The following is a 27770-nucleotide window of genomic DNA, read 5'->3' as shown; positions in this document are numbered from 1 at the left end:
TCTGGGGCCAGAGACCCAAATCCATCTGAGGTTAGCAGAGCAAATATAAAGCCTACGGATGGGTCCTTTAATACAAGCTTGGTGGTAGCGCCACATTTCAGAACAAACAACCGGATTCCAATCTGAGCTCTGAACGTACTAAGCCCACCACCTCAGATGTGTCATTTGCTAAAACAATGCTTTCCATCGTTTTTCTGTCAAATGAGCATTTCTGATGGTAAGATGAGATAAGCGGCAGAGACCGTTAAAGTTGGGGTTCTTCCTCCCCACACCCCGAGCCAAGAAAACCCTGGGTGAGAGGAAGTGAGCAATTCCTCAAGATAAAGGCAGAGGCACAAAACCCCAGAGGGTCTCAGTCAAACAAACAACCGCCATGAGGCTCATCCTGCAAGTGGTTCTGATCACAGCCACCCTGGCAATAGCTCCTGTTCGCTTTGACAGGTAGATGTCACCCCAGGTGCCTGCATGTGGTGGGAAGAGGATTGTGGGAGGTCTCCTTACCATTTACAGAGCTTGTCTTTCATCTTCCTGAAGGCACAAGGTATTTCGCGTGAAGCCCCAGGATGAGACCCAAGCAGAAGTCATCACGCATTTGGCCAAGACCAATGAGGTAACGCACTTACTTACAGGAATAGTTTATCTTTTCTTTGTTTTCTGAAAGTTCCTGCTTTTTTCTTTATGATGCTTAAGCGTAAGTGGAAATGGCAGACTTACCTGGATAATCCAGCCAATGCACAGTCCTCCACCTGAGTTGGTTTGTATGGAAATCCTTCTTGTTTTCCCTCCCAAAAGCTTTGCAGTGACTTCTTCTTGGTAAAATTATAAATTACGGGATTGTTCTTGACACCATTAAAAACCAGGGACTCCTTTTCCTTCCTGTGGAACTGCTCTCTGTCCTCCCAGCTTCTAGGCCAATTGCCTCTAATGGTATAATTGCTGTGAAGGGATGAACTGATGGTGTCAAAGCACTGGCTGATACGGAGTGTGACCCGGTCCGAGAACAGGTACACTTTGAAGGAAACTCTTCTCAACCCAACAGGCCTACAGAGCCATTGGACGCTGACCCTGCTGTACCCATGCAAGGCTCACATTGTGCCAGCCACGGCCCACGCACCATTCCAAAGTCTCCAACAGACTGGCAATGCCATTGTCACAGTCTAACCCACTTAGAGCAAACCAACACCAAGAACTGAGGTTCAAAGAGAGTAAACTGAATGACCCAACAGATTACATACATCAGATTTGAATCTCAGAACTAAATCTGGGGTTCATTCCTATCTCCACAGGAAATCAATCAGTAGTTCTCGGCATCCACATTTTTATGCATCTCTCCATTCCACAGCTTTCATCAGTGTCCCTCTTCCCTTTGCCGAGATGGCTGCAATGGTTCCTTAACTTAAGTTCAGAGTCCTCATCCTGTCTCCCACATCTGTAGTCAGTGCCCTCCCTGTCTCTGTCTCTGTCTCTCTCTCTCTCTCTTCCTCTCTCAAACCTGGCATTGCTTCTCTCCTTTTAGTCAAGGAGCCATAGGCTTAGGTTCAAACCCCAGTTACACACTAGCTCCCCAGCCTTAGGCCAGTGACAGAGCAACACAGGTCTCAGTGGCTGGTAAACAGATATTCTCTAAGGTTTGGGGGAAGACAGAGAAAACTTTGAATATCACTCAGGAGCTGGTGTGACATGGTTACTACCACACAAGCATTTTCCATGTTTTCTGTTGATGTTGGTGTGAACTAAACCTTTTTTTCCCCTGAACCTCCTGGGCTCCTTTGCTCTCTTTCTTCCCCTTTGAAACAACACAAAGATCAGAACTTTCCCTACCTTGCCGCCGTTTCACATGAAGAATGTGTTTCTCTTCTTTATCTAGCTAAGTCTTGGCGATTCTTTACGGTGTGGCTTGGTCCGTGTTTCCTGCAGGAACTGGCCTGGTTTCCTCCTAGGACACAAACATTGGTTAACAGGTTGGGAAGTAGCTCCCACACCAAACATCTCCCTTTTACAAGGTGCTTACTCAACTCCTCATCTCTGTGCTTAATAACTGCACAGCAAAGTTTTCTGGACTCTATGTGCTTATTCCACATTACCTTGCTAAGAGAAGAAACTACTATTTTGATTTGCCTTTAAATCGCACTGTATCTCTCCTGTATCCAACTCACTCTGTAACTTTCCCATCAAAGAAAGAGACATATTGGTTGGTGTACAGCAGCTCTCTATGTCTCATAATGGGTTTCGGAGAGCCACGGTGGGACCGCCTCAGGACCACAGTCTTGAGGTGAGAGGTGGATACGCCCATCTCCTAGGTGGGAAACTTGCCCTTCGTTCGGTTACACAATGGGCTCTGATTTTGAAGAGCCCCAAGAAATGGAGTGCTCAGAAAGTCGTTTTACCTGGATGCTGGCTTTCTGGCCTTATCTGCCACATTTAGAAATTCTCAGCTGTGTGGAGAGAGAGAGAGAGACATCAGTCAGTATTTACCAAGTTCCTGCGTGTCATTGAACTTTTACACATTTCAGTCTTCCAAATGCTCTCCAGGGAGTCCTGTGAGCCCCATTTTTCAAGACAGAGAATTATAACGTATCCAGAGACATATGGCTTTAAAAAAAAAAAAATTCAGGGCTGATAGGAGTGAGGGACTGTGCTTTCTCATTGTATACAAACTCAGGAAGTCCTGACTTTATGAGACATGTGGTTTTGAGGCATGATTGTGGCCGAGAAGATACATATTTAGTATAAATGCCCAAACAAAGTCAGAAACTACAGTTAAATCAATTAGGAAATAATTCTATTCAACTCCGCAATGCAGAAGCAAAGAAATTATCCAAAAGAACTGTCCAGACATTTTTGCATGCTCCATACAATGTCCTAAGACAGTGCTCAGTATAAATGACTTCCTAATATTCAAGAGTACTTTAAGTATATTTTCAAGAAAAAAAAATCTTAATTTATATAAAAAAGAAGGGTCTGGGGCTGGGAAGGTGGCTCAGTGGTAGAGTGCTTGCCTTACATGCCTGAGGCTCTGGGTTCAATTCCTCAGTACCATGTAAGCAAAAAGAAAAAAGCCGGAATTGGTTCTATGGCTCAAGTGGTAGAGCGCTAGCCTTGAGCTGAAGAGCTAAGGGACAGCGCCCAGGCCCAGAGTTCAGGCCCCAGGACCAGACCAAAAAAAAAAAAAAAGAAGGGTCTATCTTAGTTAACCAAACCCCACATTTCTTTCAAAATGTATAACTCACACTCATTTCTTAATAATTATGTGTTGGGTGAGCAAACCAGCAACAATGACTAACAGCAACCTCCTCTCCGCAGCTTGATTTCTGGTACCCAGACACCATCCACCACGTGGCTGCGAACATGACAGTGGACTTCCGAGTCAGCGAGAAGGAGTCGCCCTCCATCCAGGCTGCCTTGGACCAGAGTAAGATGCACTATGAGTAAGTCCTTCACAAATACTCCAGTGTGTGGATGCTCGCGAGTTTTGGGGAACCTTCAACCATCAAGGGAAACATTTGCTGGAGGTGTTTGTTAGACTGACTAAAAGCTTCCTCTGTACAATGGACTGTTCACTCCAAGGAGACCGAGCCCAGGGACTTCCCTCTTACACGGGCTCTAAGCTGCAAGGATGACATGAGCTCCGCGTACCATCTCAGAGCCAGCTCTGAGGCATAGCGCCCTGGAGGCAGGCAGGGAGTGCCTCGTCCCAGCCATGGGGAGCCATCCCAGAGTTCTTCTGAAGCCCTGTGTCTATATTCTCCTCATATATGAACAGTCTGTGCTCATCTCTAGATGAGCAGAGCTGTGACAATGGAAAAATACATAGCAAATGAATAGTCCTTTATAAGAGAAATTTTACCCAAAGAAATTTCTTTTAAAACGGTAGAGGGGGGGTCTTGAACTGAAGAAGAGAGAATTTCAAATAAAGGTTTATAAATAAGGAAATTAGAATGTATCAACCAACAATGGTAGCCTGGGCCCTTCTGTCACAGAGGAGAAGGGAGACTATCGAGGAGTGCCTCAAATCAGTGCACAACTTAGAAGACAAAATGTGGTTTCTATGTTCAGACAGGCCATGGTTTGATGTGGGGAGGGCCCCAGTTTTAGGTTCCAGGCCTTGTCATCTTCTGATGCCCTCAACAATCAAAACTCCACTCAGCACTCACTGGGTCCTTCTGTTTGAACTTGCTGTTTCATGACGTCACCACCCTCAGTGTTTTAGTGCAAAAGACCTTCTTCTGTCTGAGATAAAGGAAGAGTGCTCGTGTTAGCAAAGTGGCTGCATGGAATGAGGGTGCCATGGTTCACAGAGATTCTATTGTATTTATGGTTCTAATACAGCATCACGAATACACATAAACCCTACCAAGAGCAAGGGAAGTAAGCCGAACATGTGTGGTCTGGTTTTAAAAGTATCAGGTCATTGTTTCTGTGCTCTCCTTCCAAGAAGTTAACAGTCATGTGGAAGTTTATAAATTGGGAAAGCCTAACTAACTCAAAATTAAGTGAGACCAGCTTTTCTGCTTTTGTAAATTGCACTATTAAAATCAGAAATAGACACTCCATAAATGGACATCCCAAGACCATAGAAATTCATAGTACATTCTAGGCTACCTGCTCACACTGGCTCAGATGACATATTGATTCTTTCATCTGAAAGAAAACAAACAAACAAACAAATACCTGGCCCAAGTCACCAGTGTTGCTGTGTCTCAAGTCACTTTGTAGCCAGGTTTCTGACTCTGGGCCTTAGTTGTAAAACCCTTGGAACATGGCCTCCCAGAATCGACCAACTGAGCATCCTGCCCACCTAAAAGGAAAGCTGTGCGCTGCTCTAATTGTGTATAATCTGCCTTTAACAGCAGGGTTGGTAGCCCTTATAATGTACACAGGAAGCTGGGTACCTTCCACGAACAGAGGCATGGAAGGAAATCACTGGAAGACACCCAGGCAGGTAGCTGGCATCTTTCATCAGATAACACTTTGGTCTTTGTTCATTGTGGCCTCTCCTGTCATAACACAATTCTGGGCCAATCAGACGTCTAAAGCCAGATCCTCACAGACCGTGTTCCTCATTTTGTCTGAGGCTGAGATCGTCTCTGCCACCTCCATCAAGAAGCAAGGCGTTCAGCCTCCTACAAAAATTAGTTTTATCTAATTAAGACATGATTTCCTGAAATTGGCCCAAATTAGCTACAGTTGTGGGAGAGCCACATAATTAGTTGCCTTCCTCAAAAAATATAAATATGTAAAGTGATCTGCACAGACAAGAACTATTTAAAATCTTGTCTCCAAATACTAATTATATGGATAATTTTATTTGCATATTAATTCCATGACTTACTTGGCATCAGATAGTAACAGAAGAGGATTCTAAGAACAGAAACATCTGGTTGGACCCAGGCACCCGGCTAAATAAGACTGTGTCAAGGGGCTGTTTGACACATGATGTACTTAGACGACCCTCCCCACCGTGCGTATGAACCACCAATTAGCTTAAAGCCTCTGTGTATGATATTATTTTTAATTCTTGAAAAAATTAAAATACTAAGCCAGATTTGATTTTGAAGTAGCAAGCTTCCTGCCTCTTTGTGTACACTTCTACCAAAAAACAAAGCCAAATCTAAGAAACATAATATGTGTACACTAGCAAACCCAAATGGGCAGAGGAACAAGAGTCAAATGGAAAGCAGACTCGATTCACTGCCTGAGCCCCTGGGGGCAGGCACTACGTTTAGGGAGATTTAGCAATGCAAACCTTGAGGGGCTTTTTGCAACATTCAGAGAGTCAGTCTATACCATTGTCTTCTCTTTGATCAACAATTAAAATGAGAAAATAAAAAGTGGAAACCGGAGCTCTTTCTAGAGTGGGTAGCAACCACCCAAAATGGGATTCCGAGTCCTCTCAGATTTCTTAAAAATTAGATTCAGTGCAGCGTTCCCCATCCACTCGGTCTGTAGCCAAGCCTGCAGCAAGCTGGTCCTGCCATTCCCTGTACTGTGCTTTGCCGGCTCTGCTGATGGGAGTCAAGATTCATGCCGGGCAATGCCCACCCCCCCACCCCCGCCCCGTGCTAACTAAAATAATTAGGAGTATTCCACATTTATATAATGCATCAGAACAGGAGTCAGTTCACCCATCCTCGAGAAGAGACTGAGAGCAAGAGCTCACGACCTTAAGAAAATGAAGAAAGCAAGCAGGGAGGTCAGCGCTGAATCTGGTTGAAAACATGTATTAATTTTGCTGAGGTGGTTCTCAGCTTTGAGGCTCACCTTTCCCTTCCCTGGAGGCCTCGCATTTCTATTGGCTTCAGCCCCGTTGTACTCTGGGTGGTGGGTCAGTGAGAAAATCAAAGATCAAAAGATCATATCAAGTACTGCAGAATATCTGAACAACACAGGTCCCTGCTTCCTCTTTAGATAAGTAACTACACTATCAGAAGGCTGGAGGGGATGTTAAGGAAGGCACAGCTCCATTCTGCATTCAGGACTCACTGAGAAGGAAAGGAGAGCACAGGTGCATTTCATTGCCACAAGCAGGTGCCCCTTGATTTACGTAAAATCAGTGGGAAATGAGCTAAACTCAAGTATCAAAATGCCCAATGCATCCGACTTCAGTCTTTCCTTTCAGATATTTACACTGAAATATTTCCCACACAAATCACAGTTCTCTGTGCTGGAAAAAAATTAGCTACTGAATACAATTTCCCTTTGGATGAAGAAGGATCACTATAAATAAGTAGGAATTTTCTTTGCTATAAGACAATTCTTAAGGTTTATAAAGGCTACCAGAGTTTGTCAGGCTGTGGGGCCCAGTCTCAGGGACCAAGACCTGGTCCCTGTGTTGGTGACATCCTTCCATCCAGGCAGTCTTACCCTCCCTTCCTCTGTCATCTGTCACCATCTATCAGAGACACCCCTGAGCTGGCTTTCAGCAAGTCCTATTCCCAACATCCAATGCATTCCTTCTAGGTTCAACATTATTTTCACAGCTATATATAGAAGAATGAGGGTGTTCTGAATATCTCCTCTGACAGATCATATAGTTAACATGCCAAGGAGTCTCATAAAAGACTTCAATGTAGCCTTATCTTCATGGACAACAATAAGTAGATATTGCCATTGAGTTACCTTCATACTTAATGATGGAAGACAGATTTCCCCATCAAAAGTGTGGGGAGGTGGGTAAAAATCTTAACAGAGAATGTAAAGTAGATGGTTGAGAGTGTACTGGTCTGGAGTTCAGGGTTGAAGCCAGGCCTAGAGACACAAGGACAGCCAAACATTGGGTGACCAGCACCCTGTCCTTGAAATGAGGCAGTGCTGAGGTGGAGTACTGACTCCAGCATTAGCTTCACCGTGAGCAATCCTGCCTGTCTTCCCCCTCCAAGTCACCCCAGCCATGCTCTAGCTCCTTGGTTATCCACAGGGTATGTGTTTGCTCATTAGTAAGATGGAGAGTTCACATGGACTGAGCCAACATACTCATGATGTTACACCATATGTAGTAAGTGCTTTGGGCTAGTTAGTAAAGCCATTATCATCATTATTCTTACTTGCTTTTCTTCCAGCCCTCAAGTGTGAAATAACAAGGGATGGTCAGTGTATCTGTGCATAAAATTATCTACCATTGCCTGTGCTGTATGTGAATGTGTGTATGCACACTTTGAAGAAGGACAGGGAATATTATAATAGCATAGAAGGAGCCAGGTGTGAGGTTTAAAACTGTTTTAGTAGCCATTAAAAAAGTAAAAAAACTATAGGGAAAATTAATGGTAATACTACATTTTACTTAACTGAATATGTGAAATATTTTACACAATTTTTATATTAATTCTTCAAAGCCCAGTGGTATGTGTATATGTATAGCAATGTCTATTTTTGGATGAGCCTGTTTTTCACAGCTAGACTCTGGCCCAGCTCTAGATAAATGGGGAGATCAGAAGGCAGACATGTGACCTGTCGGAAGGAGATGGCTAAACAAGAATGATGAGGGAAAAGAGTAAGCTTGATTAAAGACAGAGAAGAGGGAAGAGAAATTTATCTGTAAATGAAAGATAGCTGTGGTTTTCTTTCTTGTGACAAAAAAAAAATGTATGCTTATCATTTCCTGTCAAACAGAGTCCTGATCCATGATCTACAAGAAGAGATTGAGAAACAGTTTGATGTTAAGGAAGATAGCCCAGGAAGGCACAGTTATGCAAAATATAATAACTGGGACAAGGTACAGGATAAAACTCCAATTCCTCAAAAAAGTGACTGTCATCATTTGTCAGCCCGCTGTTTTCCTTTCTTTCTTCTAACTCCTCAAATTTTGATTTTGCTCTTAAAAGATTGTAGCTTGGACTGAAAAAATGGTGAAAAAACGACCTGAAATGGTCTCACGGATTAAAATCGGATCTACTTTTGAAGATAATCCACTCTACATTCTGAAGGCAAGAAAAAAAAAACCCAAGAACCACTCATTACTGTTACTATTTTTTTAAGAATGAATTTAAGAGTTGTGACATGGCAAAGCTAAGTTTAAGAAAGGGAGATGCAGATGATCGGGACTCTAGACAGCAATCCAGGAATAGAGAAAGGACAAGAAGCCTTGGTGGGACCAAGGAAGAGAGCACATCTGTCAGAGACGGTGCAGTGGGCCAAGCCAGACAGACTTTCCTCATTCCACAGCCTTAGGACAGCACGTGACACTCATTACAATTCAGTAGAACAGATAATGAGGGTCAGGAAGAAACATTTAAAGATCATGCATTCACGCCACCCCCAAAACACTCCATGAGCCGTCTGAACGCAACACTGACAGGAATTCCTTCTGTACCACAGAGAATGCGTGACCGGTAGACGCTGCTGGGTTACTCCACGTGTAAAGACAGCAAGCACTCCCAGGAGTGTCCCCTGAATGAGCAACACTTATTGTCTTTGATCACCACCCCAAAACCAATGCACACTCTTATAGAAGAGCACCCTTCAGTTATCTGGCTGTGTGTGCCCTTGTGTAAGCACAGCACAAACTCTCCCTGTTTAGGAAACCAGAAAAAAAAAAAACCCAAAGGGAACAGAGTAACTGTAATCCATCTTTCCAAACACAGGAAGCTAGCAATGGAATAGAAATGCAAGGCGTAGTTCTCTTAAAAACTAAAAGAAGCTCTGACCCTGGGAACACTTTTTGAAAGAATATAAGGTAGCAGATCACGATTTGGGTCTACACACCATTTGTGTAAATACGGTTAGAGAGGAGATAGAAGTGTTTGCAGGTTATGGAAGAGTTCTTGCACAACGAGGGGTCGATGCATGAACTCATGTATCTATTTTTAAATCTATTTTTAAATAGATTGGGAAAGAACGTAAAGGAAGAAAAGCCATTTTTATGGACTGCGGCATTCACGCTCGAGAATGGGTTTCCCCTGCATTCTGCCAGTGGTTTGTCTATCAGGTGAGTGAACCAGAACTCAGAAGTCTGATCCTACTGTCCAGCCTCTAGAACTTTCCAGCTGAGCGAAGCCACTTAACCACAGGAGCTCCTGAGTGCTGCTAAGGACCAGCAAGCTTTGAGTGGGCTTGCCACTGTGGTTATTATCAAGTTGACACCTCCCTTCAAACTTCCCCAACTCCAGCTGAGATTTTAGGAAAGTAAAGAAGGTGAAAAAGCAAGATCTGAAATCACCCTTTGTTACCTAATCAGCAATGTTGTTTTTCTTTTCTTTCTTTCTGTCTTTCTTTCTTTCTTTCTTTCTTTCTTTCTTTCTTTCTTTCTTTCTTTCTTTCTTTCTTTCTTTCTTTCTTTCTTTCTTTCTTTCTTTTTTTGCCAATCGTGGGGCTTAAACTCAGGACCTGGGCAACTGTCCCTGATTCTTTTGCTCAAGGCTAGAACTCTACCACTTGAGCCACAGTGTCACTTCCAGCTTTTTCAGTTGATGTGGGACTGAGGAATCAAACCCAGGGCTTCATGTACACTAGGCAAACACTCTATCACTAAGCCATATTCCCATCTTGATATTTCTTTAATGAGCTCAAAACACAGAGCTTTTGTTTCCGTGTACAGACAGACTTCAATGGCCAGGCAGAAACTTGGAATTTTTGTATTTGAATGTCCTTTCCAAGTGGAAATAACACCTTCTTTTTTCCATCTTGTATTTCTCTCAATCTATTGCTGCTGTACTCTGCTGCTTTCTTTTGCTCTTGCTGTTAACTGTTGTATATGACATTTTGGAATAAGCATTGGGCCAGAGATGCAGTAGCCAGCAAAGAATCTGCCACAGGACTGACTTATAACTGTAGTTGTTCCAGCAACTACAATCCAAGATCTCTGCCCTTCAACCCATAAAGGAAATCACAGCACAAGACTGCCCAGAATCTCTTGTGGCTGGGCATAATGACACAAGCCTTTAATCTCAGGACCTCTTAAGGGGAGGGAGGTGAGTTGTGAGTTTGAAGCCAGCCTGGGATACATGGCAAGGTTCCATCTCCAAAAAATTAAAAGCAAATGTCTCTTGGCTCTGATAGAGATGTACCAGGGGCTGATGAGGCTTTTGATAGTCACAGAAAGCTCAGACAATTAAGTTTATTTCAGAAAAATACTGATTGGTCCAATCTCTAAATTCCTGAGATTTTTATCTTTGTTTTTAGCTAATTTTACTGGTTGTGCTGGGCATTGAATTCAGGACATTTACAAGTATTCTTCTGCTGAGCTATACTTCCAGACAAGAATTTTTATTAATACAAAAATTCCTTGGGGGAATATATATATATATATATATATATATATATATATATATATATATATATTCCTTGGTTAAGGAGTATGGCTGTGTGATAGAATTCATGCTTCAGTGAGTAAGAGGCCTTGGGTTTAAACAAGAAGAAAGAAGGGAGGGAAAGGAGAAGGGAGAGAGGGAGGAAAGAGGAGGGAAAGGGAAGAGACGGGGGAAGGGAAAGAGAAAGGAAAAGGAAGGGAAGGAAAAAATGGAAAGTTATTCTTTGATCTTATTTATAAATATTTATAGGCCCTCTCCAACATTTCCCCATTCCTGTACATATCGACAACTTACACTCATGTAAAGAAGTGAGAGAAAGAACTCTTCTGAAGTAAATTGTACTGTGAGTTCTAGACTTGGCCTCCCTCCTTCCTGTGAAACGTGTATTGCATGCTACATTTGGAACACTTGGAGTCTGGCTGACTAAAGCAGCTACTTGACGGCTTCACTTTAATTCATGTCAACTCTGATTAAGAGGAACTTTTCCGATTGCGTCTTGCACACGTTTCTTGTACTCCGTATTTGTGGTCTATCTTTGTGTGGTTCAGGGGAAATACGTTGGAAATCCTTCAACGTTGAGCAAATAACTCTTATCAAAACCGTAGCTTCTCCTGTGGTAGCTAAATTTTATACTGTTAGCTGCATTTTTTCTTACTCCTGCAGGCAACAAAAAGTTATGGCAAAAACAAAATTATGACCAAACTCTTGGACCAAATGAACTTCTATGTCCTACCAGTGTTCAACGTAGATGGATATATTTGGTCATGGACACAGGTACAGCTCGGTTCTCTCTCATTTAAATTAAAATGACATATTACTTATTAGCTTTAATTATAATGTACTATGTTTAAGATTTGGATAACTAGTTAATTCCAATTCCAAAAACTAGATGTTTAGGGTTTCTATTTAAGACTCAGTCAACTAAGTTTTCTGGTTTCAGTAAATGACATTGAAATAACATGACACTTTTGCTTCTGAAGATAGCAACATACACAATTAATGAATCCATAATTGTAAAGGAAATATATGATTCTATGCTGTGACAAATCATATTCTGGCTAAAAATAAATTGCTTGAAAACTTTTATCAACTCATTGTCTTAAAGGGAAAGTCATCATATTTCACCCATTTAGAACAGTATAGAGATATAATTGTATCAAAAAAGAGACGAGCTATCTGGTTTGTGTTGTATTGCTCTACTGTTGCTAAAATAAAATAAAGCCATTAATATTGCACTGTCAGACAGATACTGCCACATCAAACTATACCTTCAACCATCCCATTGTGACCAAATATACAAGTAGAAAGTAATATAATACAGTTACCACTTAGGTTACTGATCACTTTCCAGTACTAGATGCTAATCAAGATTTTTAAGACATTCACTGAATTAGATGGCTAAAAATCGTGCTTCTGAGAATATAACCAATTTCAAGAAATCACTGTGTGCTTTCTAGTCAGTGGGCTCGCGGGCTAGATAGATTTCTGCAGGGAGTCTGAGACAAAGGAGATGAAACGTGCACAGTGGCCACCCGTCAGCATCTCCCTGCCCCTGCCTCTCAACTCCACAGAACCGCATGTGGAGGAAAAATCGCTCCAAGCACCACAACTCCACCTGCATTGGCACCGACCTCAACCGGAACTTCGATGCCTCCTGGGGTGGTGAGTCTTAGACAAAACATTGAGCATTAAGATGCTGATAAATTTCACGGATCCACCCACATTCCTGTAAACCGTAGGCACTCCCAGAGTGAGGGCCAATTGTTTTACCTAAGATGCCGGGCAGGAATAACCACTACCCCAGAGGGGTCAGGAGTACTTCTCTTTGGGAAGAGTGGGGAGAAGATGCTATTTATCTAGCTCTCTCTGGACACGCATCTAGCTTGCTAAGGGAAGGGAGGGGAAGGCCCCATGAGTATTAAAAAAATTTCAGATAATCTGAAGGGAGACCAAAGCTTCCTGCTCCTCCTGTGCAGATAAAATTGATAAATAGCAGTGGTCAAAATCAGCACATAAGTAGTTCTTCAGAAACTTATTACAAAGAACCACTGGGGGTAGGGGCGGGGGCAGGATAAGAAAGTGGAAAATAAGCCAGGCACCCAGTGGTTCATACCTGTAATCTTAGCTACTCAGGAGGCTTAGATCTGAGGATCATGGTTCAAAGCCAGCCTAGGCAGGAACGTTTGTGAGACTCTTATCTTCAGTAAATGACTCAGAAAAAGCCAGGAGTGGAGCTGTGACTCACATGGTGGAGTGCTAGCCTTGAGCACAAAGAGACTCAGAGACAGCACCCAGGCCCCGAGTTCAAGCCAAGGAAGGGAGGGAGGGAAGGAAGGAGGGAAGAGGAAAATAAAAACACAATGACAATCAAGGCATGCTACATGAGATGCTGCACACAGCAACCTTGCTGGTATAGGGAGATCTGAGCCCATGTGCTTCAGAGGGATATCCTGGTAGACTAAATTCATCACAACCTGACATGTGTGCATGTGCGTGTCTGTGTGCATGCATCCGTGTTCATGCATGTGTGTGTGCACGCATGCATGTACAATCTTCAGACACACAGAGCTACGGCGGTAGCAGCCTGGGAACATGTCCCCCTCACCCACCCACCCCCACCCCCGCACCTCATGTCACTATTTGGAGAACACACATCAGAAGGGCTGGGCTTTACAGAAACAACATTGGGTGATAATCTCATCCACACACATCTCCGTAGCTTCCCAAAGCAGTCACAACCCATGTAAGGAAACCTACCCTGGCACTGCACCAGAGTCGGAGAAAGAGACGGCGGCAGTGGCAGACTTCATCCGGAGCCACCGGGAGTCCATCAAGGCCTACCTCACCTTCCATTCCTACTCCCAGATGCTCCTGTTCCCCTACGGCTACACGTCCAAACTGCCGCCCAACTACCAGGAGCTGGTGAGGAGGGGCCAGTGGGGCTCAGCTCTTGTCTGTTCTTCATGAGCTTGACTTATGCAGAAGAAACGTCACATTGTTTGTTGCCAGAAAAAGAACTAATGAGGTTTGCCTAGATAATAAGATCTTTCTGAGAAAGAAAAAAAAAATTAAAAACCAAGAGGATGGAAATGCCTAGGTCATGCAGAGTAGATTTCTACTACCACCCAGCCTTAGTATTTCCTGTAGGCCAAACTACACAACCACCCCTAGCCAGAGCCTAAGAAAACAGCCAACAGTCGCTAGTCCTGTCTCAGGCCCAGACTAAGAGATTCACTGTACCTTTATCCTCCTGATCAAATTGAAAATGACATTAATTCATTTACTGTCTAAAAAGAAAAAAACATAATGAGCAACTAAAAATAAGCTCTCTTCCAAAACTCTGGCCTCTTGCACGTTCCTTTTCTTTCTGTGAAAGCTGACTTGATCGTGACAGCTTTACAGAGAGGACTCTCCACCTGGATTCCAATGAATCAGAGGGACGCACGGGGTAAATGGAAGGATCAATATCTTGAGTTACTGAGGAAGAAAGAAAATAGTGGATAAAGTTCAGCATCCTACATCCACTGGAGGTTAATCCAGAAAAGGCTGTGGTACAAATATTGTCTCCAGAAGAAAAAAAAAAAAAAAAGGAGGTCCCAATTTTTGCTCTTATTTCAGTCAGTTGTGTTCAGCACAGCATGCGACTGCACTCAGAGCTGAGCTTTAAAGCAGTCCTGTGTGTGCACACATGTGCACAGAGTTAGTTATACATAATCTGAGAAGGGGAACGTGGGCGTTTGATTAATTTGTGTAGACAGGAGAATGCAATTTCAGCCCACTCTTAGGGAAGTGATATGATGGCATAGGAGAAACATCTCTTGAGTAAAGTGAAGGATCTTACACAGCAACTGAATCATGTGGAAAACGTGGCTTCTTAGTAATAGCCAGTACCTACAGACACAGAAATATGCACATGGGAACACACTCACTCCAATACCACATTCACCATGTTTACCTAGGACCACAGGAGCAGCCGTGATGTAACAGAGCCACTTTAAAGATAACGCCACACCTCCCTGCCTTTCACATTACCAAGTCCTGTAGCACAAGTGCCACCTATTAGAGAGGAAGGAAAGAGGGACACAGGAGAAAATGGGGATGTGGATGTGAGAGAGACAAATATCACCTGAAAGGAATGAGAGATATACAGATGGAGGTGGGAGAGAGAGGAGAGAGGACATGGAAATTGAAATAGGGTATTAACCACATGCCACTGATCATGCATTTGGAAGTCTTTACGACAGTCATATTTCCTACCAAAAATGTTTCTCGCCGAACCATTTATCTTACTTTGATTCTCAAATGCCAAACAACCTGTACAATTGATTTTTAATCCCTAGTAAATCATTTGTGATATTTACAATCCCACTTTCATCTTTTTATTTTTTTCTTTCTCCCCAGGACAAAGTCGCAAAGATTGGTGCCGAGGCTCTGTCCTCTCGCTATGAAACCCACTACATTTACGGCCCCATTGCAACCACCATTTGTAAGTTTCTCCCGTCATCTACTGAAGCCTTGCCCTAATCCATTTTTGTTACTATTGAGAAAAATTATTATGAGCATTAGAGATCTGGGATCACTTGTTTAAACTTCAGTTTACACAGGAGATTGTGAATGTGTGAACGTAGGCAGTAGGTTATATTTGAGTTTTGGGGGGATAAGAGCTTTCTTTTTTTTGTGGGGGGGTCTGGTCGTGGGGCCTGAACTCTGGGCCTGGGCGCTGTCCCTCAGCTCTTCAGCTCAAGGCTAGCGCTCTACCACTTGAGCCACAGCACCACTTCCGGCTTTTTTCTTTTTGCTTATGTGGTGCTGAGGAATGGAACCCAGGGCCTCATGCATGCAAGGCAAGCACTCTACCACTGAGCCACCTTCCCAGCCCCGGGATAAGAGCTTTCTAGACAATTTATAATAAGCCTTTACAAGGTGAAGATAAATTAGTCAATCAAAACAAACTCAGGTTTAATTCGGGCACCTTCCTGTCCCTTCTCTCTGTCACCAACCATACATAACTCTGACAGGAACTAACAAGAATTACTTGGGGGCAAAGTCCACAATACCTAACCATTTTCCTTTAACTTGGATTCCTTTTTGTATGGGGCTCTTTCTTCCATGCAAGCAGAATCTTTTCCCTAGTGTCTTGTAGTGAAGATGTGTTGAGACGCAGTTTGAGTCACACAGGACAAGGAAGATGGATCCTTTTCTCACTGACCAGTATGTTCCGCTGAAATCATCATGGGCCCAAGAAAGGCAGTAGGGGCTCAGGTTCTGCTGCCCTGGGTTTATCACCCCAGCAATGATTCTTACTTCTCACGTCTTCAGACATCCATTGCTGCTATGTGTCTTTGAACTATGGCTGAGGTTTCTTGACTGTGGCTCTCCTGTGTTGTAAAGCATCCGTACCTCATTTCTTTTTTTTTCTACCACAGGCTTCTTTGGTTACCAACCACTGGTGCTCAGGTTGAAATTTCAACCTTTTTTATCCAGTTCTATGAATCTTCTGTCCAGCACTCCTTCAGCCCAGTGTGCTGACTCTCTAGAACACAGGCTCTTGTGTTATAATACCTCCCAGCTGTCTTCTAGACTTCCTAACCCAGATGAATCATTCTGCCACAGTAACGTTTACCTCTCAGATCTGAAACGTTAATGTCAGCTAACCTGCCACTTGTCCCACAGCATAAATTATTTCACATAGGAAAAGAATGCTCTTTTATTACATAAGGCAAAATATATGCATGTGCATTTTTAGTACAAATGCACATATATGTGTCATATATATATATATATATATATATGTCTGGGCTGTATGTTTATACTTTTCATCTTTTTACCAGTTATTTACATCTTTAGTAGAATTTCATAATTCTAGTAAAATCTGTCCTTAAAATAACTTTCTTGACCACTTAACTATAGAATGTTTGGTATTGGCAATGTGAACATTGAGAGACTTATGCAAAGAGAAAGACAGTGACTCTGCATAGCTCCTGTGGAGTGTTTCCTTGGTGATTTCCAGAAACCAGTGTCTCCTTATGAGCTGCTTGCATGTGTATTCAGCTTAGTCCTGACCCAGCCCAAATGTACATTTCTGAATGCAGCATGATTTTAAAATGTGTGGTGAGTCACAAATCTATAACTGTTTTGCAGACGGTACCAAGCAGACTACACTTAACTCTACGCATAATTATTTTTAAATTGCTAAGTTTATGCCGGCAATTTCCATTGCAAGAAAAGTGTTAGCATTCATCTCTAACTAAATATTTACTGCTTATGTTTTGCAGACCCAACATCAGGTTCCTCTCTAGACTGGGCTTATGAGCTGGGCATCAAATACACATTTGCCTTTGAGCTTCGTGATAGAGGAAGGTTTGGTTTTCTTCTTCCGGAATCCCGGATAAAACCAACCTGCAAAGAGACCATGCTTGCTGTCAAATTTATTGCCAAGTACATCCTCAGAAATGCAATCTAAGGAATTCCTCTCAGCAGGGACCACGCCGCTTACCCTTGGCTATGGCTCTCACCTGAAAGTTGACATTAGGCTGTTCTTAGGTGGAGCCTCATCTCACCTGATGTTAGTCCTAGGTCCTTTCTTGCTTACCAAGAGCTGCGCTGTTTCTCTCTGCTCTTATATACGTCCAGTGGCACCTGAACAAAGCCCCTTCAACCAACCCTTTCTACCTGCCTTTGCTCTAGGTGGAGTTGGTGCCCAGCAGAAAGCACTGCTTTGAGCATCCTGAGGCAGTGTGCAGGAAAGTCATGTAAACCTCATTTTCTGCAGAAGTGGGTTGTTTTTGTTTGTTTACCATGCAGCTTCATCTTTTCATGCGCTAGCATAATAAAAAAATAAATGAGTAAAATGTACTCAAATACTTCACAAAAGTAGCTTTCTTTCACTGAACAATATTCTCTGCATTTCTCTATTATCATTAATAATCAAGCTGAATGCTTCTGCTTCAACTAATAATAGGAAATAATGTCTTGAATTTTTCAAAAACTTGGTTTGCCTAAGTTTTTTTTTTCTGGTAGATGTCTTTAGAGTAGCAAAAAAGGAAAGAAGGGAGGAAGGGAGGGGGAGAGGAAGGGAGGAGAGAGAGGAAGAAAGGAAGGAAGGAAGGAGGGAGGGAGGGAAGGAAGGAAGGAAGGAAAGAAGGAAGGAAGGATGGATGGAAGGAAGAAAGGAGGGAGGGAAGAAAGGAAGGAAGGAGGGAAGGAAGGAAAGAAGGAAGGGAGGGAGGGAGGGAGGGAAGGAGGGAAGGAGGGAGGAAGGAAAGGAGGGAGGAAGGGAAGGAGGGAGGGGAGGAGGGAGGAAAGGAATGAAGATCATTCTTAGTTGAGCCACGGTTGGTGACACTGCTCTTCCTCACCACATCTAATTCCACCACTGTCCCCGGGCAGAAACGGATGACAGAGCAGCTCCGGTTACCCCTGGGCAGATGCCCTCCAGAGGACTGGAAGTTGGGAGTCTGAGTGGGACTCCTCGTGCTGCCACCGTCATATCCAGCTGCTGTCACGCTCAGGCACCCCGCCCCCCCCCGGGTTGTTGTTAGACCTTAAGGCAATAGATGCTTCACCAAGGTGATCCGAGCATGTCCATTTTGTTTATATTTGGGACAAAAGACCCTCGTCTCAAAGGGAGCTGGCTCACGAGATGCTTCCTGCGCATGAATCACTGCTCTGGCTGGGGTCCTCCGCCCAGAGGTGCCTCCCTCCAGGGGAGGCAGTGAAGTGCAGATACCCGCAACACTGGGCACACGGTTCCCAACAAACAGTGACAATCTGGGGGTTCCAAACACAACCAAACACAAAACCGAACATAATCCTCCGTCATCTCCTCACATTGATCTCAACCCTGGAGACTCGGTTTTTATCGTCATTTGCCTTTCCTTGTTGGTTTGTGCGCATTGCTACTGATTTCTTCCTTGCTTTTTAATAATATTCAGAAAAAATATTTAATATTAATTTCCTATCTACTAGATAGATAGAACATATGGAACCGCTCCAATATACTAAACCAGGAAAAGTTTAAAAAAATCTGAAATTTTACAAAATGAGTGAAACCTGACAATTTGTGATGGTGCATGGCCAGACAATATTACAATGTCACAAAATTAACCAACATGAGAAAGGTACCAGTGTTGCCACCTAAGGAAGAAGGAAGACACAGGCGGGACACAGGGGCTGATAAGGGTCCCCTTTCTGTGCATTCAATGGTGGCACATAGAAAATTATGGGTAGAGCTCAAATTAGGGGAAAACAACTACAAGAGCCCTTCTGAACTAGAAGGTTTTATTGTGCAAAATCACATTAAAAGCCACATTTTCTAAATAGTGAGACTAATGCAAATACAAAGCAATATTTCAAAGGTTATGCCTTTACAAGGCCTCATCCTTTTTAACACAATTGTATTGCATGATTAAAAGACCCAGCCATTTTTCCATAATGAGTCATAATAGCATCTTGAAAATTTCTCCAGTGTATAGCTTACTGTCAGAATTTTCTCGGGCAAAGCTTTTGGGAGATTCCTTTGCATTTCTCTGTCACAAAATCCATTAAAGCAGGACAGGTACAACGTCGATCTGAGGGTTATAATTTTGTCATAAAAATCTGCTCTCACACGAACTTAGCATAAAAGGTCTCCGTCCAGAAAACAGGAATTGAAATGTAGAACTGATTGTGCTCACTTATCTTCAATTACATGCCTTAAGTTCACTGGCGTCAAGAAGGTTAAGTAAGCCAGAAAAATGTAAAACAATTTTTGAAATAGGAGAGGGGAATTTGACACTTAAGGTTTCAAATGCATTATTATTATTATTGCCACGGTACCACTGAAGTGTGGTTTAAAAGACTACTCCAGAAACAAAGAAAAATCCATACTACCACTTCCTATATCAAGTAATTTGCAAGAACTGTGGCTTCTGTTCCTATTGAAAGCCCCCCAAAATTCTTTTAGTCTGGTTTATAAATCTTAAACTCAAAAGATAATTAAATTTTAATGGGGGAAACAGGCAGATGAGAAGGATTAAGTTTTGAAAACAGCAATCATAATAGCAATAATAAGCATAGGAAAAGTAACATTTACATGTCTGCCTCACATCACAAGTTGGGCAGAGGCTAGTATTATTCACATATTATAGGTTATAAAATATAGCTTTCCTGCATTGCATTCACATTGCAAATTGAAAACTACATTTTCCCACTTCCCAAACCAAATCCACCCTTCTCTAGGAGCAAATCGGAAGATTACCTAATTGCCAAGTTATCCGTGGGAGCCCCAGTGCCCAAGCCCTGGTAAGGTGCATCATCACAAGCACCCCGACATAACCCAAGGGCCGCATGGGGTGCTCACCCCCACTGCTCACTGCAGCCACCAGGGAAGCTGGTCAAAGCCCCCCGAGGGTCCCGTTCAAAAGGCCTGGAGGAGCCCAGCACTCTCCACTGTAACAGGTTCTCAAGGAACTCCTTGGGGAACTCCAGTTTGAGAACCACTGAGCCAGAGTAACTCCAGAACTTCCTCCCATCTTATTTCTGTCATTTTTTAAAATGTATTTCCAATCTTGGCAAAATAGTTCATTCATGGGTTTTATGTCCAATTTGAAGTATAGACAAACCAGGTAACAGGTGGACCAGAAATAACCACTCCATTTCATTGCCAACCTTCTGTAAGAACGGTTACCAACAAATTAAAAATGAGGTATTTGAGCCTAGGCATGTTTTTAATAGTTTAGAACTACACAGAAACATGAAGTGCAAAGGGAAAAGAATCCCTAATCCGAAACGTTATCTAGCTGATTCTACACATTTTAAGACACTCAATGTTAATTCTTATGACTCTATATTCTATGCAGTAATTGTTGAATTTTAAGATGCTTTAACATTTTATCTGAAAGGTCACATTCAAATCCATTTGGGGAACATGACCTGGGTTCACAGTGGCTCCCACCCCTGAGAACCCTCTGCTTTAGGCACTGTGGTGGGCACTCCTTTGGCTGTGAGGATTAGCTGTGCTAACAGTAAAACTGGGCCGCATCTGTGCAGAATACCTGCCCGTGTGTCTTTGGAGGTCATGGTATTAGTTTCTGGGAGACTAAGAGGAGTAATGCAGTCGTGTGACAGCCATATGACTGTGGCCTTCACAGAGCAGGCCTCAGGACACATGTGCCAGTTACTCAGGCAGAAGACTGGAAAGAAAAACAAGAAGCAAAGGTATTGAATCTTATCCCCCAGCCCCTCCCTAAAGCCTCCCTCAGAAAACTACCAGAATATTCTGCCTCTAAGTCTCATGCTGACCTGGCTGTCAGTTCCATTTTCCTGACCTCCCTTTCCTTGGACACTGGGCAGTCTGGCCTCATGATTCTATCATATCTGACATGTTTACATGTTTATTTTCTACTCAAATAACCTTATGGAAGGTAAAGGTTTTTCATTCCTTTCATCTTGTCCTAAACCAAACATATTTCAGACACAATTTGTGTGTGTGTATTGTGTATGCATGTGTGTGTGCATGTGCATGCTGTCAGATTGCCTTGCACATGCTGAGTCTGAGCTCTATCACTGACAGAAAAGTAAATGTTAAAGATTACAGAATACGGAGGCAATATTTAAATGCATAAGAGATGTCATGGAGCGCACAGAGACTTGGAGGTCACCAAAGTCAGGGTTAAGACAGGTGTCAGCGCTTACAAGCATGGACCACAGCCTGTCTGTGAATCTCAGGTGACAGGGTCCCTGCTTGGAGGCTGTTGTGAAGACTAACAATGGTTGCATACAGCACGGCCCCTTGTGCAGAAGTGGGGGTACACTCAAGGCCTGTGCCCCAGGACAACTAAGTCAGAATGAAATTTTTTTCCAAGCAAAAATGACAGGTGTTAGGAAAACCCTTTCTCCTTTCCAATTTTCCACCAAATAAAACATATGGCAACACGTGTTAAGAGCTTTCCCTTTTCCTTTTAGGTATGAGACATTTTGAATGGATTCCACCAAATCCTTTTTAAATACACCCTGAGATCTAAGTGCCATTTTATCTCTCTCCTTTGGACAGATGCCAAAACGGAGGCAAATGGCCTCCTCTGGGCCACACAGTTCATAAACATGGTGAAAGGAGAATTCAAACCAAGCAGTGGAACTGTAACATGCGCATGCTCACTTAGTACCCATTCCAACAGCCCAGTATCACCCCAGCAGAACCAGTGCCAGAAAGCTAGGCACATCATCTGACACCCTGACTTTGGGAAAGACTCCAGAATCTCAAGCTACGGAGAAGATTAGAAAATGTATTCCATGCTCCTAATTTGAGAGGTCACACATCTAAAGCTCAGAACCTCTAAAACGCTACATAGAGACAAAAGAAGTGCTTGCATGTTCTAAAAAGAAGAAGAAAAAAATCTAGCCATCCCTTGGACCAAGAAGTAGACTTAAATACATTAACTAAGTAAATTAGAATAAAATTAACCCAAGCAGTGCTTTCTTAAAGCTCAGGGTTAAGTTAAGGGGGATTGCTTCCCCTCTCCCTTCAAAAATACCTGCTGAGAACACAACCAAAATTTCTTCCTAATTCCAACGCATCGGGAAGCTGGTAGAGACAAGAGCCTACAACACATGAAGGACACTGAGAGAAAAGGCTTTTGGCTGCTCCACTTTTTGTTCTGTTCAAGTTTGTGGCTTTCACATAAACTGGAAATATGGGAGGGATTCATAATTAGTAAACTTGCTCATAGCGAGCCTGGATTTAGAGTTTTGAATATAAATATAAATTAACAAGTATTTACTGTTCTTTTCAGAAAAAAAACAAAAACAAAAACAAAAAAACAGTCTATCAAGCACTTACCCAGAGCTGGAAGCAGAGCAATAAAACCCTGTTCCAGGCTGAAACCAAACACACCAAGTCAGAAGTGATGAAGTCATTATCGTTGCTAGATTAAAAACACTCCGTCTCAGTAACAACTCAGACCCAGTTCGGGGTAACAGCTTCGGTCTATCAGAGTAAATATTTTATGTGCCAAAATATGTTGGTACGCAGTCTGTACCAAATTATGTGTTTAATTAGCTGCTTTTCATCAGATGCCTTTACACTCCAGCCATCTCTTCTCCCTGACATATTTTTTTCAGTGGTAATGAATAAAAGAATCACTGGAAACAACTGCATTTAGGAAGAAAGACTAATTCCACCTTCAAAACTCCTCAGCTTACACCCTCATGCCTACTCCCTGGTAATGTGGTGATGAACAGCACACTTTTTCATTCAACTGAAGCTGGAGTTTTCAGACTCCCCTGACGTGGGGAATGGGCCTTGTGGGAGGGGGGGAGGGGTGTTGAAGGGGGGAGCAGGCAGGCAGGCGGGTGGAGGTGGGCAGTGAGTCATATCAGGACATCTTGAACCTCTGACCAAAGCTTTGACACACCACAACTAGCCATCATCCAGAGTGAAAAATCCCAGACTCAAATGACCTGAGAATCACCCATGGATCCCAGCTAATGGCAGCACTAAGATCTGAACCCTGATCTGAGACCCAAGGCACAAGGCCTTCCCCAGTGCTCCTGAAATCAGTTTCTACGTTTGCACTGTTCTCTGCAGCCACATCCCCGTCTGCTCTGCTCTCGGTGCGACATGGCTAAGAGAGAAATAGAGGCAGGAAAAAGTACCAGGACCTGGAGAAGAGAGAAAACAAAGCCTGGTGATTCATTCACATGGCTGCCAGGACCATCACACCTAGAAGAGAATAAGGTCTTCTCCTAATTTCCAATTTTCAATATTTCAAGTGTTTCTCATTAGGCTCTGACCCAGAACTCTGTTGGCCAAAGATGGTGGGAAATGCTCTCCCTCGGCCCTCTCCCAAAGATGTCATATGGCCATAATGTCTGGTCTAGTGGAGGAAGGTCAGGATCTCTCATATATTCAGGGGTGGGGGTGACCGAGAGTTCCGTGAGGAACCTGCAGAAATGAAGGTCGGTGATACTGCCTAAGGTTGCTGTCCTCCTCTCCTCACTAGTGACCCAGCCCAGCCCTTCCCAGGATGCTCTGCAGACGATGTGCCATCCACCCATCTTGCAGTCTGACCAGTGACTTGTGGGTCCGTGGATTGCTAGCAGGTGTTTTAAGCCCTGCCTAGCTGCTCCCCTGTGGTCTCAGATAAGAAGTGCAGGCCTCAAGCAGTGCCCGGTAGAAACCAGCCCCTAGCCTGAAGCCACAGCCACTGAGCCTGCGGTCTGGCTGACGCATAAACCACCCATACACCACAAGGTTATTCCCACAAGAATTCAAGATTGCTTAGTAAGCAACCAAAGTGAATACAAGGATTAAATGTTCAATACCTAAAACACAGCTTGCTACAGGTTGTTAGCTCTAATGATCTCAAGAAGCTTGTAAATGTAATCCATGCTGGGCTATAAAAGTGTAACACAGACCAGGTGTGGGTGGCTCACGCCTGTAATCCTAGCTACTCAGGAGGCTGAGATCTGAGGATCGCAGGCCCAGCCAGCCTGGGTAGGAAAATCCATGAGACTCTTATTTCCAATTAACCACAGAAAAAGCCAGAAGTGGAGCTCTGACTCAAGTAATAGAGAACTGGCCTTGAGCAAAAAAGCTCAGGGACAGTACCCAGGCCCTGAGTTCAAGCCCCAGAACTGGAAAAAAAAAAAAAGTGTCACATTCACAGTCTTTCTTTAAAGTTAGCACCAGGTGTTACCAGCCTTCTATAGTTAAAAAAAAAACTTTGCTCTTTTCTAAATCAAATTAAATCTAGTTCAAACATCAGATATTAGGGCTGACAAGTCTAATAGCTGCCCTTCCTCCAGCCCCTTCTCTTTCTCAAATAACACAAAACCCTGAGAGACAGTTCCAGACAACAAGGCCCAGAATTTCAGACAATGGACAAAAGTTAACTAACTTCAAAAAATATTTTGTTATCTTTGCTGGACCCCTAAGACCTCCAAATGTATGACTAACACATGCTTTCGGTAATATTGTTAAAATGTAAAGAAGTAAATGTCACCCATTGTCTTAATTTATATTTATATTCCTAATTACTTAAATTAGAATTAGAATTAAGAGGACTTTACAGGGCTATTTGGAAGTAATGGTGACTTAAAAAAATGAAATGGTCTATCACCATTTTAATTTAATGTATCCTTAAAAAATGTAATCAGAGCAGTGAACACAGCAGCAGAGGATTTGTCTTAAGTGACACACAGCAAGCCTGCACAGATGCAATTACGTATACATCAGAATAAGTGTATAGAAAAACAGTCAAAGAGTAGCATCACTCTTGGAAGGGCAATGTGGCAATACTTAGCAAGAGCCATAAAGTACCTACATGCATGGTCCTTGTAATCTCGTTCTTAGGAACAAATCGAGACCCAAAAACTTTAAAACATATTGATCAATATGCTATCTACGTGGCTCTAGTGACAAGTAAAAACAATCTAAGCATTCTTATAATAACATAGGTTTGGGTGTATCCTTTTTTTTCTAATAGTACCTAATATATTTAAAACACAAAAGAACCATAAAAAATAGAAAAATAAGGAACAAACCAAGAGATGAATACTCAATATAATGGAAGGTAGAAAAGAATTGATAGTGTAAAAACTGTCATTGTGCCAAGTGTGGTGGTACACACCTGTATTTCCAGCTACTGGGGAGGCCAAGGCCAGTGGATCACAAGTTTGCCACCAGCCCCAGCAAAGTTTGAGAGACTTTGCCTTCAAAAAAAAGTGATTGCACATGGATGAAAATCAGTAACCCAACACAGTTCAGATACTAGAGAGAAAGAGAGAGGAAAAAACATTTCAAAAGAGCCAAGGCCTGACTTCACAGCTGTGGGGGAAGAAAATGGCACAGCACACACCAGCAAAACCCAGAAACACCCCACTCTGTACCCGCAGGATGAAACCACAGTGTACGTCCACAGCCGTAGAAACAGAGCTGCACAGGGCAGGTCACTAGCTACCAGCAGGGAACCACGGACGTGAGAAAGATACCCCACCCCCAAGGACACTTTTAGCTTGTAAAAGTAAAAATAAAACAAGTATAAAAGAAGAAATGCAGAGGCAATATTTATGGAGACAGACAGACAGACAGACAGCAGCTTCCAATTCTGGGAAGACAAAGTCAGGGTGCTGTCCTCTAGTTTCTCTCTGCCGGAACCACTAGCATCCCTGGATAGAATGTGTGAAACCTGTGTGGGAAGACTGTCAAGAAGGATGGCGAGACTAACGCCAGCTGGACAGGGATGTCGGATCTGAGCTAGAGACCCTGGAATTCTGGAGTTTCGGGTGTTTATTTCTACAGCAGCGTCTAGTCTAGCCTGACAAATATTGGCAATGACAAAAACTCCCCCCCCTCCACAAGGAAACAATGGAAATTCACCAAAGTGGAGAAAGCATTGGTCATGAACAGCTGGTCTATGCTCAAAGCCCATGGTCCTGGGCGGAGAAATACAGTCGGGAGCCATGACAGTGCTGGCACGATGCCACCGCAGACCCGATGGCTGAAAAGAAGGCAGCAAGATGCTCTCCCCTCCCACCTTCTGCCCTGGCTGGGCAGAGCGGGTCCATTGCCAACCACCAGAGCAGCAGGGCTCTCTGCTTCTGCAGGCACCTCCCCAGTGCCCTGCCCTCCCTCCCCTCCTGATACGCCAGCCCCACGGGCTTCTGTAAGTACAAAGAACACATCGTTGCAACCTATCCAAATCCTAACCCTTCCTGATTGTCCTGCTCTGAGCGTGGAACCTATTGCTTCTATCCATATTTTAGTACATACATGTTCATCCAGAAGGGATACACCATGGTATGAGGCATCCAAAAAGGTGTCTCTAAATATGAGCCTATTTATCAGGGTTCTCCCCAGAAACAGAGCGTAGGGTACATCTGTAGAGCTCAGATGGTGGATGTGAGCACCTTTATTACAGTCACCACCGGACCTTCTGACCATGGAGGCCAAGGATTACACACACACACACACACACACACACACACACACACACACACACACACACACACACACACACACACACACACAAGGTAAATAGATAAATAGATGAATGAATGGCAGGAATGGAAAGTAGGTCCCATCCAGGATAAGTATTTCCAGCGGGAGGGAAGAAGGTGAAGGAGGGTGAATATGCTAAGGTATTTTATGTACTTGTATGAAAACAGGACAATAAAGCTCACTGAGATTGGTTTGGGAAGAGCAGAAGGTTGTGACAGAGAGGTGACCCAGATAGATGGCTGACTGGATAGACAGACAGACAGACAGACAGACAGACAGACAGACAGACAGACAGACAGACAGACAGACAGACAGACAGACAGACAGATAGATAGATAGATAGATAGATAAGATAGATAGATAGATAGATCAAAGTGAAATCCTCTTGTACAACTAATTGGTGCTACTCAAAATGTAAAAGAAAAAAGGAACAAAACATCAAGTGAAAAACTCAGTTGCAGAGTATCTGTTATGTGGCAGATTTTTAAAAGATGACTGTGTAAAAGAAAACTTTGTATATATCAAGAAGTACTTTTTGGGGCTGGGAAGGTGGCTCAGTGGTAGAGTGCTTGCCTTGCATGCATGAGGCCCTGGGTTCGATTCCTCAGCACCACATAAGCAAAAGAAAAAAGCCAGAAGTGGTGCTGTGGCTCAAGTGGTAGAGCACTAGCCTTGAGCTGAAGAGCTGAGGGACAGCGCCCAGGCCCAGAGATCAGGCCCCACGACCGGACCACCCCCTCCCAAAAAAAAAAGAAGTACTTTTTGTATATATCAAAAAGTTTGTGCTTCCGATTGTCTGACACAGTGCCTTCTCCAAGAGAAAATAAGAATCAAACACAATCCTTGCTGGGTTCAGGACAGAATGTGTATCCTCAACTAGACAGGCTTGTGTGAGGCCCACCCCCTGGGTTGATTTGACTGAAGACCCCGATGCCGGGTGTGTCTGTGCATGTTTATCTGGAGAGGCTGGCATGTGAACTGGAGACCCAGTAAGCAGTGACCCTCTCCAGCAGACAAGGGAGAACTCCTCTCTGCCTGAGCTTATA

The 27770-nt window shown here is 43.3% G+C and overlaps 1 protein-coding gene across 1 annotated transcript; it reads left to right on the top strand.

The window, feature by feature from the left end:
- Positions 1–322: 322 nt before the first annotated feature.
- LOC138837651 (mast cell carboxypeptidase A-like) lies at positions 323–17612 on the top strand. Its single transcript, XM_070036607.1, has 11 exons — positions 323–441; positions 535–610; positions 3304–3428; positions 8110–8212; positions 8322–8423; positions 9323–9424; positions 11409–11519; positions 12317–12407; positions 13465–13667; positions 15147–15231; positions 17021–17612. Exons 1-11 carry the CDS (start codon positions 374–376, stop codon positions 17206–17208), a joined length of 1254 nt encoding a protein of 417 aa, XP_069892708.1. The 5' UTR covers positions 323–373; the 3' UTR covers positions 17209–17612.
- The last annotated feature ends 10158 nt before the right edge of the window (positions 17613–27770 follow it).

This window comes from Dipodomys merriami, unplaced genomic scaffold (genome assembly GCF_024711535.1).
Source record: "Dipodomys merriami isolate MVZ:Mamm:240054 unplaced genomic scaffold, mDipMer1.0.p SCAF_273, whole genome shotgun sequence".
NCBI classification, from domain to species: Eukaryota; Metazoa; Chordata; class Mammalia; order Rodentia; family Heteromyidae; genus Dipodomys; species Dipodomys merriami.
The sequence above is the reverse complement of the archived record's forward strand: the minus strand, read 5'-3'. Positions and strand labels throughout refer to the sequence as shown.